The 20,999-nt window shown below is 45.0% G+C and overlaps 1 protein-coding gene across 3 annotated transcripts in view; it reads left to right on the top strand.

Moving 5' to 3' along the window:
• The window catches only part of Palld (palladin, cytoskeletal associated protein), a 384,747-nt gene that overhangs the window by 341,952 nt on the left and 21,796 nt on the right, over nt 1-20,999 (top strand). For 2 of the 3 annotated variants that reach the window (XM_021170930.2, XM_021170931.2), the window contains 3 exons: nt 4,970-5,644; nt 16,615-16,750; nt 19,656-19,754. In XM_021170930.2, the coding sequence (XP_021026589.1) occupies nt 4,970-5,644; nt 16,615-16,750; nt 19,656-19,754 (910 nt within the window). Of the gene's footprint in view, nt 1-4,969; nt 5,645-16,614; nt 16,751-19,655; nt 19,755-20,527; nt 20,579-20,999 lie in introns of all 3 variants that reach the window. The other variant, XM_021170928.2, reaches the window with a different exon arrangement.

Genomic DNA, 20,999 nt, shown 5'->3' with positions numbered 1-20,999 from the left:
GAGGATTGTGAATTGGGCAGTAATTGCGCTCCCCACCCCACCCCTCTCATATCAGTGAATGACTTTAAATAGAGATGAGCATTATGAATTGAGACACAAGGCTACTGTCTTTATGCTGTGAAGCCAAACGTGCTTCAAGGGAGAAAACTCTAAAAGTAACTCAAGCTGTGTGCTGAGCTTGGCCAGGCCACTTCTCCCTTGAACCATCCTGTGTAGGATAATTGTGCTCAGCTCTGGCCCTGTCTGGAGTCAACAAAATTTACAAAAATCTCAGAATGAATTAAAGATCAAAGAATGGGACATTGTAATCTCTACAAATGCTGTTTGACAAACACGTTAAACACACATACTCATTCCCAAGAAGAGGTCATTTTTAACTTCATTTTACCATTCTCTTACATGGTGTGTTGCACAAAGCCCACATCTTTATCCCTATTCTTTCTCCCCTTCTTAGAAAAATGTATTTAAATTCATAATTATCTTCAAACTCATAACCCCCTTAAGGTCAAGTAATATGTTCTCATTTGGCTTATTTTTTTCTTGTTCTTTGTGAAATTAATTTGTAAGTTAAATTATTTGTAAGTTAACATACAAACTGATGGGTTTCATTATAGAATTTTCATACATATATGCAGTTGTATTTGGGACTTACATATTAATTGTGTAAATGAACTTTCCCAAGATTGCGATTTTTGTGCCTTTTGCACTTAGCAATGATGAGGCAGTGCTATGGAATCCGAGCTGCTGTGGGTATAGCTCTCATGGAGGATACCCATGATAGAAAGCCATAGACTGGGCAACCTGTAAATTAAACAAAAGGATGATTAGTGAGACACTAGCATTGAGAAGTTACAGAAGAATTTTAATTGAAACTGAATAGAGGCCTCCGTGGTTTTATATGGCATCTAATTATAATATTTGGCAATGCATGTTATGTAAATAAGACTATGTAGAATTACTTATTCAGAATTAATATATTCACCTCCCTCACCTCGGATCCTGACCTGATTTCCATCAGAGGGGGAAAAATGAATAGATTTTGGGAATACTCAGGGCTCTGATTCAAAACTTTGTCTTTCCCATAAAATTGGCAAAAATTCTCCACTCCAGTCCAAGGCCTCATGAGCTCAGAAGAGCTGAAGCCAGAAATGTCCATTGTCATCCGTGATGGTGATGGCCATCTGCTGCAGTCCCTGGCTGGATGTCAAGGGAGGATGGACGCCACACTCCTTACATTCACAGCGCTCACACCCAGCAGGACCAGAGGAGCATACAGCTCTAAGAATGATGCTCAGTGGTTCTTTGTCTTGCAATGACCTCTGGGTTATGCAGTCAAAAGTGAAGGAAAATGTGTAAGAAACATATTTATTCTTAAATCACACATGCTTTCCACCCCTGTGGTCTAAAGGCTTTCTCCTAGTCATTGTGAATACTCCGTCTTTCTCAATATGAACAGGGACAGATTCTCACTACCCAGACACTGTTCCCAGGGCACAGGCTGGAATTTTCCAGTTTACATAAAAGTTCTCTTCCAGAAGTTTCTTTTTCTTATCCCTTATCTTGAGCATGGACACCACCTCTCCAGAGAACAGAATGGTGTGGAGTATGAGTTTCACATCTTTATTACTGAGTACTGGGAAAGAAAGACCTAGGGCAAGATTTTGTGAGCCAGCCTCTCAGATCAAATCCACATTAACTATCAAAACTCAATGGTTCTGATGGCATAAAGTGAGAAGAAAGGCATTGGGAGGGAAACATGACCCCAGACATATATACTTTTAATTACATTGAAGGTCAAGGTTCTTCTGTGCCGGCACGCCAGGTGTCGTGAATGAATTAAAGCACAGACACAGATTCTGAACCCACTCTAACCTGGAGCAGCTTGCCGGAGTGGCTTGCCCAACTTCTCCCGTTTGTAAATGGACCATGACAGCTGTTTAACAGAAACTCTGGGTGGATTTATTTCCTGAAGTGTTGAACCTCTGAGGACCTTAGGGTGTGTTTAAGTGGGGAAGTTCTTAGAGTTTTTGAATTGGGGGTGTGGTGAGGAGAGGAGAAAAAAGAAGCTGGGAGAATCTGTTGGCTCATTTGTGTATAACCAAAGATTTGAGCACTATGGCATTGAAGTCCTGCCGGTGACTAAGGCTTTTTAGAAGCTTATAGCCTGGGTTTCTGTGCTTAAGCAGGATTTCCAAAAAGGTTTGTTGTAGCTTCTTCTGCAGAGGAAAGCCAACAGGATAAAGGAGTGGGGAGACCAGATGAGCCTTTTTTTTTTTTTCTTTCTGAATGACAAATAGCTTGTGAGTAATTTCTAGAAGGCAGATTTAGCTTTCTGGTATCTGTGCTTCTCTTGGCCTACTTGTATCTGTGAAAACCAACTTCCATAAAGAGTGCCTTGGCAGCTCTCAGGCCATTTTGAGTTAGCAACTGTTGTAATTCTTCCTCTTTAAAAATATCTTTTTTTTTCCAAATTGCCTATTGTGACAGAAAATTAATGACAGGGGTGGGGGGCAGCTGGTCACTTTGTGTTCACAGTCAGAAAACAGAAAGAAATTACCCAGTCCTTCCTTGAGCAAGATTGGTTTTATGAAGAGAGTCAGAAGCAATGAAGGTGGTTCTAGGAAGTCATTCCCTTGTCCTTGACAGAAGGCCTGTGGCCTCCAGGACAGCCCAGCGCCACCCAGCTTTTTTGCTGATGCAGGCCACACTTAAATTATCTTCAGACACATCTGTGACTCTCTTGCCGGCCGACAGAGTCGGGGAACAGTGCCTTTGATGAAAGTCACCAGGTGCAATGTCAGCCCGAGAGTGTGGGAGAGTATCCCACAGCTTGGAAGCCCGAGGAGCTACAGAAGGTGAGGATGTGGAATGGGCTTTGAGGAAATGGGCTAAAGAGTCCTGGGTAGTGGCTTTCTGGAGCTGGTGGGTGGCTTTTACAAGGTCTATTCCTAGTCCCGTCCTAAACACATGAAGTGGGAGCACATGTGCGAGGCAGTCTACCAAACCACACAGACATCTGGAATTCCATGGGAGTGGCGAGGCTCAGCAGCGGCTGGGCTGCTTTTTAAAATACTCAAATTAAGTTCAGTAGGATCCCACGAAGCCCTTTGTTAGTAAAAATCTCTGATGCCTTGCACAGATTAGGAACCGAGAGCCCTCCTCTCTCTGTTGCTTTCAGTTCTTTGCCTTTAGGTGGGTGAAAGTGTGGCTAATTATCAAAGGCTCGGAAGGACATTAGAATGTGGGATGTCTCTACAGCTAATGGCACCCGATGGCAAACCTTCAGCTTCTTGGCCTGTTTTATTCTTGTTCTTGCTTTGAGTTTATCGAACCTTCGTCTTTGAAGATTAAATGCCTGAGGATGAAAACAAACAAACAAACAAAAGCCCTTTGGCATTTTCTTGTGTGTGTATGTGTGTGTGTGTGTGTGTCTGTGTGTGTGTGTGTGTGTGTGTGTGCGTGCGTGCAAGATCCAATGTGTCTCTGTATGTGGAATGTGTGTGTATGTGTAGACTAGGGGTCGTTGACTGGTCTCTTCTTGCTCTCCACCTTAAATGTTGGGGCAAGGCATTTAACTGAGCCCGGGCTCATTTCCCCTGCCTAGTCTTCTTTCTTGCCTTGTGCACCCCCTGACCCTGCCTTTTGCGTGCCGTGATTATAGGTGTGCCCAACTTCAGCATGGGTTCTGGGGATCTGAATGCTAATGCTCATGGTTGGCACAGCACAGTGTTTATCCGTGAGCCACCTACTCCTACCTCGCCCCACTTTTTTTCAATGTTTAAAACTGAGAGCAAAAGTGCCTTCTTGTGGAACTGTACCCCCTTGATCTGCTTGTTCAGAGCCAGCTTCTTTTGAAGTTCCTTTAGCCAGCCATTGGCTGCTTTGCTGACCTGACTAAACAAAACAAAGTAGATGCACAATTAATCCAAACAAGAAAACTTTTAAGTGAAAGAATGGAGTTCTAACCGCTTGGTGAGTTGTATTAAAAAAAAATACAACTGGAGAGATGGCTTAGCACACAGAAGGTACACAGGTATATGTGCAGGCAAAACCACCTATACATCCATGAAAATAAATCTCACTATAGCTAAAGGTAACTTTAAATATTTGATCTTTTCCTGGCATTACAGGTATGAGTATGTACCACACCCAGTATGTTTTGCTTTTTGAGACAGGTTCTTGCTCTGTAGCAGAGGATGCCCTTAAATCTTCTTTGAACCTCCTGCCTCAGCTTTCCCTCCATCATCATAAAGACAACACTCCTTTGCATACAGTTTTAAGGGAGAAAACTCAGCTTGTCGTATTGGGAGTATTGACAGCAGTGAAGGAGGAAAAGCAGATTAACTGAGATCTATAAAAATAACTTGAAGTGCTTTTGTTTTTAATTTTAGCTTTCTTGTTCTGATGAAATTTTTCCTCCCCCAAAATTGTCTGCAAATGGCTTGGGAACTTATCTCCAACTTTTTTTCCTTAATGCTTTCTCTGGTTCTGTTACAACATAGTTTTTTGAAATCAGACAACAACTTCATCATTATCGGCAAGCTGGTCTGGCTCATCTTACATGGAGTTCAATTTCTGTCCTGGGGGTGGGGGAGGGAGGGTCGTTGCAGATGAGTGCAGTGCCTTCAGAGGCCAGAAGAGGGCGGCTGGTCCCCTGGAACTGGTTGCAGGCATTGGGAGCCATTGGTCTGGGAACCAACCCTGGTCCTCATCAAGAGCAGAGTTTGCTCTCAGCTCAGAACACTGAGCCATTCCCGCAGCCCCTTCCATGGAGTTGAAATTAGCTGTTGTCGTTCCGTTCCTTGCTTTGTCCAGAGTGAATCAGCCAAGCCCTTTCACTAGAATGACTTGCCCTATCTCGAGTCCAACTGTGGTCAGGCTCCCATGAGAAACTCTGTGTATGCGTGCTTCTCTCCACCTGAGATGTGCCCCTTCTCTAAAGTTGTCGCTTTTCTCTCTGTGTCCCCAGGGATCCTCTGAAGCTTCAGCAGCTGCAGAACCAAGTGCGCCTGGAGCAGGAGGCCTGCGCCTGGCCCCCAGCGCCCCCGGGTGTCCCTTGCAACAGCAGCAGCAGCGGCAGCAGCGCACCCCCGTCGCCGCCCTTTCCCCCACCGCCACCAGCCTTTCCGGAGCTCGCGGCCTGTGCGTCGCCGGTGCCCTCGGAGCCCATGAGCGCTCTGGCCTCCCGCGCTACCGCCATGCAGTCCTCCGGCTCCTTCAACTACGCGCGCCCAAAGCAGTTCATCGCAGCGCAGAACCTGGGTCCCGCATCGGGGCTGCCCACACCCACCTCCAGCCCCAGCTCCTCCAGCTTGCCGTCACCATTGTCCCCCACGCCCAGGCCCTTCGGCCGCGCGCCCGGGCTGCCCTTCGTGGAACCCGAGGCCATGTGGGGTCCGTCCTCGCCCTCGCCGCCACCGCCGCCACCTCCGGTCTTCAGCCCCTCCGCAGCCTACCCGGTGCCCGACGTGTTCCCACTGCCACCGCCGCCGCCACCGCTGCCCAGCTCCACCTCGCACTGCGCCTCGCCCGCCCGCTTCGGCCCCAGCCAGACGCCCGCAGCCTTCCTCAGCGCCCTGCTGCCCTCTCAGCCACCGCCCGTCGCTGTCAACGCCCTGGGGCTGCCCAAGGGCGTCACCCCCGCGTGAGTGACACTTAGCGTCTCCGGCATACAGGGGCTGGCTGCTCTTGCGCATAGCCCCTCTCCCGCCCCCATTACAGCGCACCCACTAACCTGCACTCCCTGAAGTTCCTAGTGAAATCTGACATCCCACCCTTTACACCACACCACCCTTCAGATGTCACACCCGCAGCCAAGGGGCACTCTGTTACCATTAACAAGCTGCTGTCTCTTCTGAAGGCAGCTGCTTAAAATTCTCATCACCAAACTCTCTGAGCTCCTTTCCATAAAGGTGGCCTTCACCACCATTTATACAGCATTTATTCAGATCACATTGTTTCCCTGGATACCTTTTAAAGAGATATCCTCGTCCCACTAACATAACGTGACTCCACACAGTCACTAAACTGAGATAGAGTGTCTGTCTGGCTGCAAAGCCCATACACACACCACCAAACGAAGCCCTGGTTCAGCTCAGTGTTATACTAGATGGCTTTTGGTTGAGTGTATACTTAGTTTTTTTAGAAAGACTACGCATAATTAAGAAACAATCCTTTAAATACATCTACCTAGAAAGGGAAACTATGCATGACTACCTTAGTTACTTTTCTATTGCTGTGACAAAACACCATGACCAATTTACCAAAAGGAAGAATGTGATCTGGGCCACATTTCTAGAATGTTAGCATCCATGTCCATGCAGGCAGGCATGGTGAGGGAGCTCCCTCTGATCTACAAGCAGGAAGCAGAGAGGGAAAGAGTCTGGACCTGCTGTGGGCTTTTAAAGCCTCAAAGCCCACCCCCAGTGACACACCTCCTTCAACTAGGACACACCTCCTCATCCTTCCCAAACAGTTCCACAGCTCCTAACCTCATATGGACAACCTTAAAATTCTTTTTTTAAAAAAAAAATATATTTATTTTATTTATATGAGTACACTGTAGCTGTTTTCAGACACACCAGAAGAGGGCATCAGATCCCATTACAGATGGTTGTGAGCCACCATCATGTGGTTGCTGGGAATTGAACTCAGGACCTCTGGAAGACCAGTCAATGCTCTTAACCACTGAGCCATCTCTCCAGCCTCCTCCCCCTTTAAAATGCTTTAAAATTGTTAAAGACAAGTTATTTACAAAAGCACAGTAAAAACCTTCTAAACAGACACCACGCAGGTGTGGACCAGGTTTGTAAAGGCTAAGTTGGCACATCTTTCACAGCATATTTCAAAAAACGAGGAAGTGCAGGTTTGGGGTATAGCTCTGTTGGCAGAGGGCTTACTTAGTGTGCACACAGTCCTGAGTGCAGTCTCTAGCACTCATGCAATCCTACCATTCAGATACAGCCACAAAGGGAACACCAGGTTAAGGTCATCTTCCTTTAAGCATCACCCCGAGGCCAGCCTGGGATCCAGGAGACCCTCATGCTGAGTGGTGCTGATGAGATAGGGGGCTTAGATGAGGGCCTGAGTTCTGTGCTGATGAGATAGGGGGCTTAGATGAGGGCCTGAATTCTGTGCTGATGAGATAGGGGGCTTAGATGAGGGCCTGAGTTCTGTGCTGATGAGATAGGGGGCTTAGATGAATTCTGCCCAAGAACCCACATAATAAAAAAGATAACCGACTCTCACAGCTTGCCCACTGACCTTTGTGTGAGCCTCTTAATATACAGGTACCTCCATAAATAAATAAACAAAATGGTAAAATAAAAATTTTAAAGAGTCAGTGTTAGTAGCAAGCAGGCTAGAACCTGTGTCTTTATTCTTCCTACTGAAATCTTCCTGCAGAGTTAGCCAGATGCCCAGAGACAAAACAGGAGTGAAAAACAGAATTTATTTTCACTCTTAGTTTAAAGCTTCCCATAGTTGGGATATAGTTCGGTTACGATGAACACAACTTCTACTGTAGCTAGCGAGCCTTAACCAGGGAGTGTCAGTGACTTGTTTTGTCTCGAACTTTCTAAATGTCAATTACATGAATTCCATGTTTGAAATCTGGCTTCTTCTCAGATCCCAACTGAAAATAGTAGAGTCAACATGAGTGTGTAAGTCAAAAAGCAGATTCCTATAGTAATGATATAACGGGCTTCTGTTGAAAGTTGAGTCAGAGAGCTTGCCCGAGGAAAAACTCCTTTCTAGTGTTTTGGTTTGAGCCTTTATTTTGCTGGTAGAAAATGAAGCATTATCTGTTATAAAGAGGCCTAGTACTGCTCACAGAGAACTTAATCCGAGTCACCTTTCGCATGCACTGTGTGGCCATGCCCTTAATCATCATTGACAGTGACAATGGTCCCTTCTGAGCCTGGGCTGTGAAGTGCTTCCAAGGATGCCCCTTCTGAGGGCTTGTATCCTGTAACAGGAGCGCTTGTGCATTATCACCAGCTGTGTGTATCACAATTAGTCTTTAATTAATTTTTTTATTATTACCACAAAAGAGTCCAGACATTCCTAACATTTTTTTAAAAATGAATGGAGAAGCCACACTGATTTATGCTGGTGGAAACTGTACCAAAAAATTGCCAAGCTCTATGCCACCCAATAGTAGTGGCAGACTAGGGCTCGGATCTGTGACAGCCCGGGAAGCCATGGCTGTGCTGTGTCTGCCCCTCTGATCTTGAAGGGAATTTGCCCTCACTTGAAGAAGCCATTCTTGAGGTCTGATAGAAGAGTCTTGGGTAGCATGGTCTCTTCTGGCATGCTGTGGCCATTTCAGTCTCTAGCAGGCCTGTGTATGTCAGAGCCAAGTCTGGGGATTGGATCAGGTCACTTCCATTCCCTAGGATCAGATAGACACACTGGCTTTTGCTTATTCTCAGTATCGGACTCTGTTCTCCTAAGGTGTGGGGCATAGCCACAGTGTTCCAGTGTCTTTGAGACAGAATCCCACTGTCTTCCAACATCTGCCCCTTACGTCCTGGGATTACATATAAGTAACCCCAAGCCCATTGCAATGAATCAGTCATTACCCCCTCTTTCTCTCCCAATCTTTCTCCTTCATCCTCCCTACCCCCGTCTCTGTCCCTATGTCTCCTCTCTACCCCACAACCCTGTCTCTGGCTTTTTTGAGGCAAGCTCTCATGGAGCCTACCCTGGCCTCAAACTCACTATGTTACTGAGGCTCCTCTTAAACTCCGGCTCTTCCTGCTCCCAAGAGCTGAGATTACAGCATGTGCCACCCTATTCAGTGTATGCTATCTCTCAGTTTCCCCTCTTATACGAGTAGAGCTTTGGCTGGAACTATACCCCTGGTTTGTCAGAAATAAGAGCTTGTGGCTGGCCTGAGAGCGTTTATCCTTTTAGCACTCAGCTCTTTACAAACTTTCCAGTGCCCTCTGTTTCCCCTGGTTTAAAGGAAACAGGCAGGGGGAACACTCGTAGTTCTGCATGCAGTAAAGGGATTTCCCAACCCCTGGAATAAGCCTGGGCAAAAAGGGTTTGCTGTGAGCAGCCTAGAGTGTGTTTTTATCTCCGCTGATCTTCCTGGAAGTCTAATCCCTGGGTTTCCAGATTGAAGAAAATAGTTACAGAAGCAACACAGCCCTCCTGATCTTTTGGAGATGACTGATTGTGACTGATTCTGGTTTACAGTTAAATGTTAGATCTGTGGAGCATTTTAACTTACTTTTCAAATCAAGCCATTGGTGAGACCATAAGCAGTAGATAGAGAACCCAGCAGACATACGGGGCATCAGACTTGGTAGGCATCTTGGTATTCTTGTCTTCCTGAGACAGATAGGTTGGTACCTTGACATTTCCCACTGTAGGAATTGGAAGCATTTCCCAGGGTCCTGTTATTAGGCATTCACAGAAAGATATACCATCTCTTGGGCCTGTGTTTCCCAGTAGCTTTGTAGGCAAAGACCTCCAGGGGCTGTACAGGTGATCATTCTATGAACATGTGTCTGGCCAGGGATAGCTCATTCAGTCTAAGTGCAGGACAACACCACACAACACATATGCAGTGAAGAGCTGTGTGTAGACCCTCCTCAGTTCACTCCTCTCAGAGAATAGTGGGAAGAGAATTTAGTCTTATCGTAGTTAACTGCAGTCCTTTTTTTTTAAGATTTATTTATGTATTAATTATATTTAAGTACACTGTAGCTGTCTTCAGATGCACCAGAAGAGGGCATCAGATCTCATTACGGATGGTTGTGAGCCACCATGTGATTGCTGGGATTTGAACTCAGGACCTCCAGAAGAGCAGTCAGTGCTCTTAAGCGCTGAGCCATCTCTCCAGCCCAAGTGCAGGCCTTTAAATAAGAGCTGCTGGCACTCAATATTTTGGACTTTAGCCATTTTAGCATAGCATTAAAATTCAATATAAAAATAGAACTGATTTAAAAAAATGCTACCTTTTACATATTCTTGAATGTATGGTGCCCTTGAATATAGGAAGGACCCCAGAATGCCTGTGATTTCAAGCCCTGAAATGGTTGTGGAATTGAGTCTCCCTCCGGCCGCTCAACTTCTTTAAAGCGACTAGGGTGGTCAGCAAGGCAGGCCGGAGCTCCAGCAGCTGCTGTGCTCTGCAGCAGTTTTTGCCCTGTCCGCAGGAACCGACCTGGAGGCAGGATCTAGGGGAGGGCCTGACCTGGAAGGTTTTACCCTTGGGTGTGTCTATCCATGCTCTAGATGCTTTTGCCCCAAACACATGGACACTATTTAACATACCAAGTGACTTTCTGTCAAAGCCAGGGTAGACTGCTCCGTCGGGTTCTTTGCACAGTTGGACTCTGTAGACACTGAAGCAGAGCGAGAGGCCCGTTCCAAATTGTTTACTGGCTCAGGTTTGCTTCTGCGCATGGAGTTTTGTGATGAGGTCTGCTTTGAGTGCAGTTTACTTTGAATAGACGTTATTTTTGAATTCTACAACTCTGAAGGGAGAACACCCCTGTGTCAGCAGCTGCCTCACTTCCTAATGAGTCAGCTCTTCTTCCATTGTCAAAGGCAGGTCCACATGAGGATGCAAACCCTGCCACTTTCAACTGCAGCACAGTCTTCAAATGTTTTGCCCTAGAAACGAGGCCACATCCCTTGTCCCTTGCCTCCCTTCTCAAGTGCTCCATTTTGATCTCTAAGGGCAGCCTTGCATGTTACTCTAAACCCCACCTGCATTTTTTAACTTGTTTTTCTAAAATATTTTCTGAAGTATTCCTTTGAGTAGCTCTGCCCACCACACACCACTTTTTAATGGTTCCAAATTAAAATTAGGTATGAGAGATGATGTCGTTGCTATCTCACTGTGGTTCACAGTGGCTGTCTGCTGCCATTCATTCTGACCATGGAGACTGTGCACTGCCTACCCAGATCTCTACAGGTCTGCACACAGGTGTCCTTTACACTGTCAGCTATTAAGTCACCTGACGTTTCTCATATAGGCCATCTATCTATATACCTGACAGGACGTGGCACTTACAACCCCATGGGATGCCCTTTCCTTGGATCTTTTTCTTTCTTGTCTCAGTCATCTCCACTGTAGACTAGGATTTTCTGAGCAGTGTGACATTATTTCCATCCGTACTGCATCCCAGCACCTAGAGCAGAATGGAGCTCTGAAAAGCCAGTAATTAGGGGTTATGTGCCCATTCTAGAAAACGTCTGGTCTTTTAAAACCCTTCTCATCCAGCCTGGTCTCTTGGCCTATCTCTTCTCGTGATTTACTTTCATCATGGATGTTTTGTGGCAACCTCTCTCATTAGGCCAGGTATGCACCCCTCTACTATGACCTACGTTTTGTAAACACCTACATCTTACATGCTACAGAAGAAGAAACCTAGACACATAGTCGTTAGGTGACTAGCCCAACCCTTGACGCACTTAAGTGGTAAAAGAAAGGTTCTTGCTTTTGAACTCAGGCAGTCTCTTAACATCTTTAATGACTGGCACTTGTCCATGTCCCTTCTTCCTGTGCCTGTGTTAGGTAACTCTTGCAGAGTCCTCTGAGGTCATTCAGCCACTGTCCTTTTCTGGTTCCCTTCTGTTCGAATGGCTCGCAGAACATCATACGGTTTGCTCCGTAATCAATTCCCCCAACTTGCTCATCAGTCAGTGTTTGTGATGAAGGCTAGGCCTGTGTGGGACTCAGTTGTCTTTGCAGTCTTGTGTGAGGCAGAGGCAAGGCTATGCAAGACAAAGCTGCTTTTCTTCATCTTTATACATGAAATGTCTAATGTGTAGGATTTCATGATGTCACCAAGGAATGCAGTTGTTTACCTTACAAAGCAAATGTTTTATTTTGGTTTTTTTTCCCCTAGAATTAAAAGAATTTGCACTGGTGGATTAACCTACCACGATGCGTTGCCAAACGCTCTGTAAATGTTTGTAGAATTGGTTACGCTGATCTTTTGACTGGTGGACTCTTCCTTCAATTCTGTAAGCAAAGAAAAATGTCTTGAGACTAGGAGAAAACAAGAAATTATGTTCATTTCCTTCCACTGCTGTTTGTCTTGCTTGGTTCATTGGGGTTTTTTTTTTGAGACAGGGTCTGGATATATAGCCTAGACCGCTGTGGAATTGGTGAGCCTCCTGCCTCTGCCTCCTAAGTGCTTGGACTTCAGGCGTAAGATGCCCACTAGATAATACTGATAAATTGTTGTCATTATGGAATTGAGTTGTTAAAAATAATGGAGAATTGGAAAGGGTTTTTTTTTGGGGTGGGGGTGTCTTATCTTATACTATTGAAATGATAAATACTTGAAAGACAGAGACCACACAAAGATAAATGACCTCTCTGTGAAATATTCTAGAGCAGTTATCCTAAGTCAAGCACACTTGTTTGCCAAGTTCCAGGATCTGCTCTCTAGTAAAGACAGGTGTTACCTGTCCCAGACAATTGCAACAGTCTCTAAACACCAGCTCTCCATTGCTGTCATTTAGATGGTCTCTTCTGTTCTTGACATTCACCTTCCTACCCCTTTGGTTCTTATTTGTGCTGAGAGCACAGCTTGTAGCGTAGTAGGTCCGCACCACACAGGCTCCTTCTGTCAGCAGAGACTGTTCATCCAGGGTAGTACATCTAGGCCCTGCTGCTCGGCTGTGTAACAGCAGGAAACCACACTGCACACACAGTCCACGTACACACATTTGGCTGCCCTCAGTCTTGTCTTCCGAAGCTGGCTCTTCTGTTTCCCAGGCTGTGGCAAAATCAGCACAAAGCTTTCTTCCAAAACTGTGTTATAGTTACTTAGTCCTGGGCTTGGCTTTTTACACGTCACCTGATTTCAGATGGTGTGGCTCGTGTGTTCTTGACAGAGGTGGGAAAGGAGACAAATGTGGAATTGAAGCTAGGTAACACATGGAGTCGCTCATTTCAGAAACATCTAGGTGTGTGCTGTGGTGAGGAAAAACAGCCACGGTGGGGGAAAAAACCATTTAAGAATCCAGGTCATCAGCATGATAGACGCATGAGGGACACAAGCAAGGCGCATTACCAATGGTAGAGTTTTAGGTCCGTTTTTCCTAAGGGGACATTAATGTGAAGGCTGACGACATAACTGGAAAAAAGCCTGTGTAAGGACCCAGAAGACTATGAGTATGTCTGTTAAATGATGGCGTGAGACTGAAAACTGAATTCTAAATCATAATTCATGGGACTCTATTGGTGCCATAGGCAAGCTTGCTTCCTGTTTCAGCCTTGTCCCCTTAAATCTCAAGGTCTCTTCCCAGTGAGGAGAACAAAAGTTAAAGAAGTCACGGCTTTTGTGTTTCCCTAAAGGTTAACTCTAGTGTGCAGGGACAAATTTGACTGGACTAGATGGACCTGGAAACTAGGCTATTTCCCTCTATAAATATCAGGAGACTCCGTCACAAGCAGATGAAATACGCGGGGTTTGCTGACCTGCAGAACAAGGCTGGCATGAGACAGTATGTTTCTACCAGAGAAAAAAGAGAGATGTTTCTCCCTTTATGTCTCCTTTTAGAGATAGGAGTACAGGAACGTCTCCTCCCACTTCCAGTCCACACCTTTCAGTGGCCCAGGGCTGTTGCCTACATTAAAAAACTCCAGTTGTCTTAGAACTAGCATCAGGGCAGGAGATCGCCTCTCGAAGCCTTTGCATTGGGGTAGGATGTTGTCTCAGTTAGGGTTTTACTGCTGTGAACAGACACCATGACCAAGGCAAGTCTTACCAAGGACAACATTTAATTGGGTCTGGCTCACCCAGAGGTTGAATCTGTTATCCTCAAAGTGGGAGCATGGCAGCATCCAGGCAGGCATGGTACAGGAGGGGCTAAGAGTTCTACATCTTCATCTGAAGGCTGCTAGCAGAATACTGGCTTCTGGGAAGCTAGGATGAGGGTCTTAAAGCCCATACCCACAGTGACACACTACACCTCCTAATAGTGCCACTCCCTGGACCAAGCATATACAAACCATGACAGAGACTGACTCCCTAAGCATTCAGGAAAAACACCTACCAGAATCAGGAACGTTCAAGAAGGATTCAGAGAAGTGTGGACCATAGGGAAGAATGACTGCTGGGAAGACTAGGTGCACAGTCCCCAGGATAGGTGGCATCACTGACGACCAGTGTAGGCAGTGGAGCAGTTACAAGGTCCTAGCAGTTTCTGCTTACGTGCTTCCCAGCAGGGTTAAACAGATCAATAAGAAATCAAAAGTTGGTAAGCCCGTTACTTCTTAACATGGTCAACAATGGTGTCAGTGGGTGATGCTTTGACACCTTTACAGAAAGCTTTCTATTAGTATTTAGAAATAGCCTGCCGAACAAGATATATCCAAACACCTATTTATTTATTTATTTATTTATTAGATATTTTCTTTATATACATTTCAAATGCTATCCCAAAAGTCCCCTATACCCTCCCCCTGCCCTGCTCCCCAACCCACCCACTCCAACTTCTTGGCCCTGGCGTTCCCCTGTACTGGAGCATATAAAGTTTGTAAGACCAAAGGGCCTCTCTTCCCAGTGATGGACGACTAGGCCATCTTCTGCTACATATGCAGCTAGAGACACAAGCTCTGGGGGTTACTGGTGAGTTCATATTATTGTTCCACCTATAAGGTTACAGACCCCTTCAGCTCCTTGGGTGTTTCCTCTAGCCTCTCCATTGGGGGCTCTGTGTTCCATCATAGAGATGACTGTGAGCATCCACTTCTATATTTGCCAGGCACTGGCATAGCCTCATATGAGATAGCTATAACAGGATCCCTTCAGCAAAATCTTTCTGGCATATGCAATAGCAAACACCCATTTCTTGTACCTCTGAAATCCTTCAGCAGCTGCGAACACTAACACTCCCCGAAGCTAACCACTACCCTGAGCATCTGAGTTGAGAGTTCTCTTCTTTTATGGCTTTCCCCATGTCTATGTTTCCCCGAGTCTGTTTATCCAACCTTCACATGTCTCAGAATCACCCAGAGAAGTTATTAAATACAGACTGCTGGGCTCCAGCCCAGAGGTTCTGCTTCTACTGAATCGGGTTTGGAATGATGTTGCCGATCTGCCACTAATAGCTCCTCTGGGTCGTGGTGACCCCTTGGTCTGTACACTCAGAGTGCACCAGATTTTAGCTTTTGCCTCTTTATACGTAGTAGTACTATATGCATCCTGCATCCTTCTGTGACTTGCTTTCTTTTTTTTTTTTTTTTTTTTTTTTTTGTGAATGCCAAAATTCAACTCTGTAGTTGGGCTAGTGATGGGCTATTCATTTTCCATTTACATAGTTTTTCCTCTCTCATTGATTTCCACCCACTGAGGTAATCAGGGAAGAGGCAGAGAAATAGGAAGCAGTTTGTGTAAGACATCAGCAGTCCACACCTATCCAACACGCAGCATTGGTGCCCCCTGGTGCACAGTGAGGGAATTGCTGTAGCCCTTGGAAAGAAAGGTCTTGCTGCTGATACTTACAGTGTGACCTACTGCAGAAGTCCAGATTTAAGGCTTACCATCCATTGTAATGCCTGTCATAGCCCTCTTGTGTAAAACCACTCCAAAGGTCTTATAACACAGACTTACACTAGTTAAATAGGACTCGTGGAGACGGAAGAGGATGTAACAAATGTGACTCGAGTTGAATATCCCTAATGTGAAAATCCAATTTCTGAAACCCTTTTCAAATGCACACTGTTTTGAGCATTAACGTGATACTGGAAGGGAGAAATCTCCTGTGATGGGTCATGGTCAAAAGGCAGGCACACTAAGAATTCTATGTAGAATGCCCCTTATATTAGACATATAAAATATATAAGACACAATGAAGGATTTTCACCATTTTTAGACAGAGTATTGCATGGCCCGAGCTGGCTTTGAACTTGCTATGTAGCCAACAATGACTTTGAACTCCTACCTCCCTGTCCTCCAACCTCCTAGTGCTGGGATAGTGGCAATTACAGAACACCCAGTCTTTTCCCTCTGCTGAGTATAGAACTCAGGTTTTTATGCATGCTAGGCAAGCACTCTACCGACTAGGCTACATCTCTAGATTCTGACCCCCAGGTATACCTGGCAAATGATGCTACTCCTGTATTGCTTATAATGAGGCTTATAACCTTGTCATTGGATACATTGAATTATGAAGGACCAGAAATTTTTAAAAATCATGAGAGAAATTTGTCCTTTTTAAGTCCTCTCAACATTCACACGTTGCATTCATCTTTATATATTTTTATGTGTATTTTTTTAAACAACTTTAAGAAGCTTGCCCAAGATCAAGGCTGAGTCTGTTTAAGCCTCATAGGAAGACACATCAGATTTTCATTTCGTGTTGCTACTCCCTAGGATTGAAACACAGGTAGTTCCTGTCTGTGGCATTTACCTAGCCACTGAATATGCTCCCCTATGGGTATCCGAACCTTCCTCAAGGCCAGGTTCCCGTTAGTGTTTCCTGAACTCCTGAAAGCACCTTCTCTTCATATGAGTAGTTGTAGATGCTTTAAAAGGATACACTATGAAGGCCATCTCTGCTTTGTTGAACTTGAATGCTGACTTGGACTTGTGTGTATGCCCAGCAGTCAACTGTACTTATGCTTTTGTTGTGCAGGGGATTCCCAAAGAAGTCCAGTAGAACTGCTAGAATTGCCTCTGATGAGGAGATTCAAGGCACAAAGGATGCTGTCATCCAAGACCTGGAACGGAAGCTTCGCTTCAAGGAGGACCTTCTGAACAATGGCCAACCGGTACTGATGGAACAGGGGCTTAACTGGTACTGATGGAACAGGGGCTAGCCAAACGGTACTAATGGAACAGGGGCTTAACCGGTACTGATGGAATAGGGGCTTAACCGGTACTGATAGAACAGGGCCTTAGACTTGGAGCCCCAGCCCCGCCAGCCAGATCGCCTCTGGTTCACTCTGGCTCACGTTCATAAGACTTGTCCATGAGACTCTATCATTATCTCTGAATCCCAGCATCCCTCTTAGTGAGTAGGAGAGACACGGAAGTACTGATGGCAGCAACTAGGGCTGACACCACCACAAATGATAAACAGTGCTATGAAGGACCCACAGAGAGTGGCTCCCTGGGAGGAAATAGGAAGGTACTCTGGGACAGCTGGTACCCAGAAGCAGTGAAGTGAAATGAAAGGCTTCCATGCAGGATAACCTGGGCTAGAAAAACCCACTGCTGCGGCTGAGTCCTATTCTCCTTCACTGAGTAGACGCTGCTCCCACACCTGGCAGTAATGTCTGTCCCACTGTCTTGCTCCAAGTTTTAAAGCAATACTACCACACTTGACAACAGAAATTACTTATGCCTTAAGGCCATAGGCTTTGACTGTGACCATCCATCTGATGGGAAACAGATGGTTCATCCCTACTTAAATTTTCCATAGCTGAGTTTGTTTGCCTGCTTAATCTTTTTGTATCATCTCAGAGGTTTTAAAGGGCTGGGAAAGGCCAGCAAATTAGGTATCCTAAACATAGGAGATGAGTCTTTTCTGGCTTTCTCATGAAATACCAGAAAAATAAGCTTGCTTAAAATCATCTCAGATGCCATTTCAGAACAGAAATTGCTCTAGGTTTGTGGGACTTTTTTTTTTCATCGTGATACTAGTGATTAAGAGCTCTTAATCTTAAGGAGGATGAAGCTTCTAGCAGGCTTTGTGATGCTTGTTTCACTGGGTCCTGGGGCTCTGCAAAAGAGGGAAGTATGTGACCTCCACCCCTCACCAGTGATTGCATGCATGCTGGAAGCGTTCCCTGGTTCTGTCAACAAAAGCTGTTGGAAGATTAAAACAGATGCTTAGGGGGATTTTTTTTAGCCAGGTGAGGGCATCTCTCCAACTCCTCCCCAACACAAACCATTTTTTTTATTTAAGTATTCCTTATGGATGAGGGTTCTCTTGGGTTAAAAGTAAGACCTGTATAAGGTACAACTCATATATGTATATATTATCTATCTGTTTAGCAATACGTAAACATTCATAGTAACTTCATTTGATAGTTTAGAACAAGAAAACTGAATTTCCTTTTTTTAAAAAAAGGGAATCTCAAATGAGTTGTTCATATCATTCCATAATATTCTGTTACTTATTTTGGCTTCTATAGATAAGAGCTTGTATTTCCACATATCACAATGACATCAAAACCAAACTGGGAAGTGAGATTGGCTTCTGGGGGAAGCTAGGGCATCTTGGGGAAGGAGTAGGTATGCAGTCGCTATTTCTGCCTATGCAGAACCGGTCTTCCACTGATGGTGATAAAATTCTCCACCAGAACATAAGGAAGACTTTGTCAGAGAGCAATGATAAAAGCAATAAGAGCCCATTTGAAAACTGAACTCCCTCATCTTAATAGACTTGATAAAATCACTTTGCATAGTTGTACTGGACCAAATCACTCCCTGAAGCATTGGGACACCCTCTTCTTGTCCCCTGCCATTCCTTTAGCAAATGAAATAATTTCAACCTTAGGGCTATTTGGCATTTGATCTGTTTCACTTCCCAGTTTCAGCTGGGACGAGAACCAGCAATTACTGGAAACTGTAAATTCATCCAACATATTTTTCTGATTAGAGAATGTTGAACAGTGTTTGTGTTGACATTCAGAAGTTTTGAAGGGTCATATGAAATAATGCTTGTACTTTTTATATTTTATGGTTTCTACCCTCCTAATTATTCCTTATTTCTAACTGGTCCCTTGTTGGAAAAGGCCCCTAAAGAGATTTGTGAATTCTCAAAGTTCCTCCAGATTCATAATTCTAAGGCACATAGGACCAACAGTCAAGTGCAAGAATGATATTAGCAGACAACAAAGCTGCTGCCATGTTCCACATAGGACTGGTCCAGCAGAATCACCGGCCAACTGCTAGAGGCAGCCACTGTGTGCTCTTCCTCCTAGTGGGCAAGCAGTGCACATCTGCAAACTGAGGATGCTGGATGCTGGCTTGGCACAGACTTGCCCTTCCTTACTTCAGCCGTGTGTAGTCATTCTGTGTGGATTGTGTTTGCTTCACGTTGCTTACACTGCAACGGAGGCAGTGCGCTCACATTGATGGAGCATATTCTGTGTGTCATGTGTGGTGGTAACTGACTGGCAGGATTGTTTCTGCCCACAACACCTGCTTTTCCTCTCAGGGCTCCTTTTGCTGCCCTTTTGAGTACCTTTCTTTCTGTCACTGGCTGGGGCCAACATGGATGTTCGGAAGCCTGTGACAGCCCATGAAAGAACATCTCCTTTAAGCCGCCTTCTGCTATCTTGAAAGCATCTTTTTGTTCTGGTTTGGTTTGGTTTGGTTTTGTTTCAATGTTTTGTTTTTTTCTAAAGATAAGGAGGACACAGCTATCCTATGTGGTCTTAGCCTTGTCACTGATCATTCATATGGATCTGTGTCATATCGGGTGGTAGCTGCCAGGATCAGTTATCTCATCTCCCAATATTGGATTTAAATTACACGGAATAGAAGCAGAGGAGAAAACAAAGCCAGGGAAAGCAGCAGACTCTTTTGGATGTAGCTATGAAGCTGAAGGGAGACTAGTCACAGAAAAATGTCCAACCCTATTTTATATTTTTATTCCCTTTCCATAAGCAATGCGTGATTGTGAGTTCCCCCTAAGTTTGTATTTCTGTGACTTATTCTGTACAGAGGCTAACCTATGAGGAAAGAATGGCTCGCCGCCTGCTTGGTGCCGACAGCGCAAACGTCTTCAACATCCAGGAGCCAGAGGAAACGGCAGCCAATCAGGTACGGCATTGCTCCTAACTTCCTGAGAAATAAGCATGGCTCTGCCCACCTTCCCCGCCTCTGTTTTTGGGATCCATTGTGTGGCAAGTAGCAGGCAAGTCATAGAAAAGCAAGATTGCCGTCCTGTCAACTTCATAGGTTTTACTCACTGGACACATGCTGACATTGCTGAGTGATTGATTAGTCGACCCTCTCAGTGAACTAATTGGCATTATTGATACTGATCTGGTATCGATTGGTGTGTTTTCCTTTCCAGTATCTTTGTGCTTTTCCAACTGTCCTATGCTCTAATGAAAAATGGTTTGCATGGAAAACCCTTTCACCCTTTCTCTTTGAAGTAAGCGAATCAGTGCCTCCATAATGTTCTCAAAGTCAGTCAAAACTAGAAAGGGGAGCCTCTGCCCTCTTTCACATAGGTGATCATAAACCACTAACCGACAGAGATCCAAGGGGCTATCTTACAACCCCGCAGCTACCAAAAAAGGACATGTGTAGAGCTTCTCTGTGGTTCCATTTCTCCCAATTGGAGTTGGAAGATAGAGGTCTCACAAGAAAACCAAATGAACAGAAGAGGCCCCACAAAGCTTTAAAGCAGGCCTAAAGATTCATGGGAAGTCTTCGCCCTTCTCCTGACCTTGAGAACAGGCTTCCTTCAGTCTGGAAATGTCACTGTGCTCAGGCAACATTTGCCACCACACACATTCCTTCAAAGGAACCTTGAAACCCTGCTGCGTATTCCAGATGGTCTCATGTCTTGTTTTCTGCCATTACAGGACGCTGGGGCTCCTCGGGCTTCTGTAGGGGGTCCTCTGGATGGTCAAAAGGTTAAACTCTACCCTTCCTCTGTCCAGTCTCCCACTGTACTGACCTTCTGTGCTTCCTTTTGTGTCTGTGTGTCTGTTTCTACTGCTGTATGGTAATTATATATACTGTGGCTGGTATCAATATTTCATGTGGTATCAGATGAACTTATTTCTTATCATTTATCTACAAACTTGACTTGAGTTCTAGCATAGGTAAATGCACTAAACTGAAAGGCATGAGAAGGTTTTCATTCATTAGACACCCTTCTGGGAGCGGGCTGATCCATTTGACAGTGATGAAATTAAACAAAACAGTGTATACGATTTCATAATTTTATTCAGACCGTTGTATTCCTTACCTCAAACCAGTAAACTATTTTCAGGAACAGTAACTTTTTAAAGAAAAAAAAAAGCATAATTAAAATAGTCTCTGAAGCAAGCA

This window comes from Mus caroli, chromosome 8 (genome assembly GCF_900094665.2).
Source record: "Mus caroli chromosome 8, CAROLI_EIJ_v1.1, whole genome shotgun sequence".
NCBI classification, from domain to species: Eukaryota; Metazoa; Chordata; class Mammalia; order Rodentia; family Muridae; genus Mus; species Mus caroli.
The sequence above is the reverse complement of the archived record's forward strand: the minus strand, read 5'-3'. Positions and strand labels throughout refer to the sequence as shown.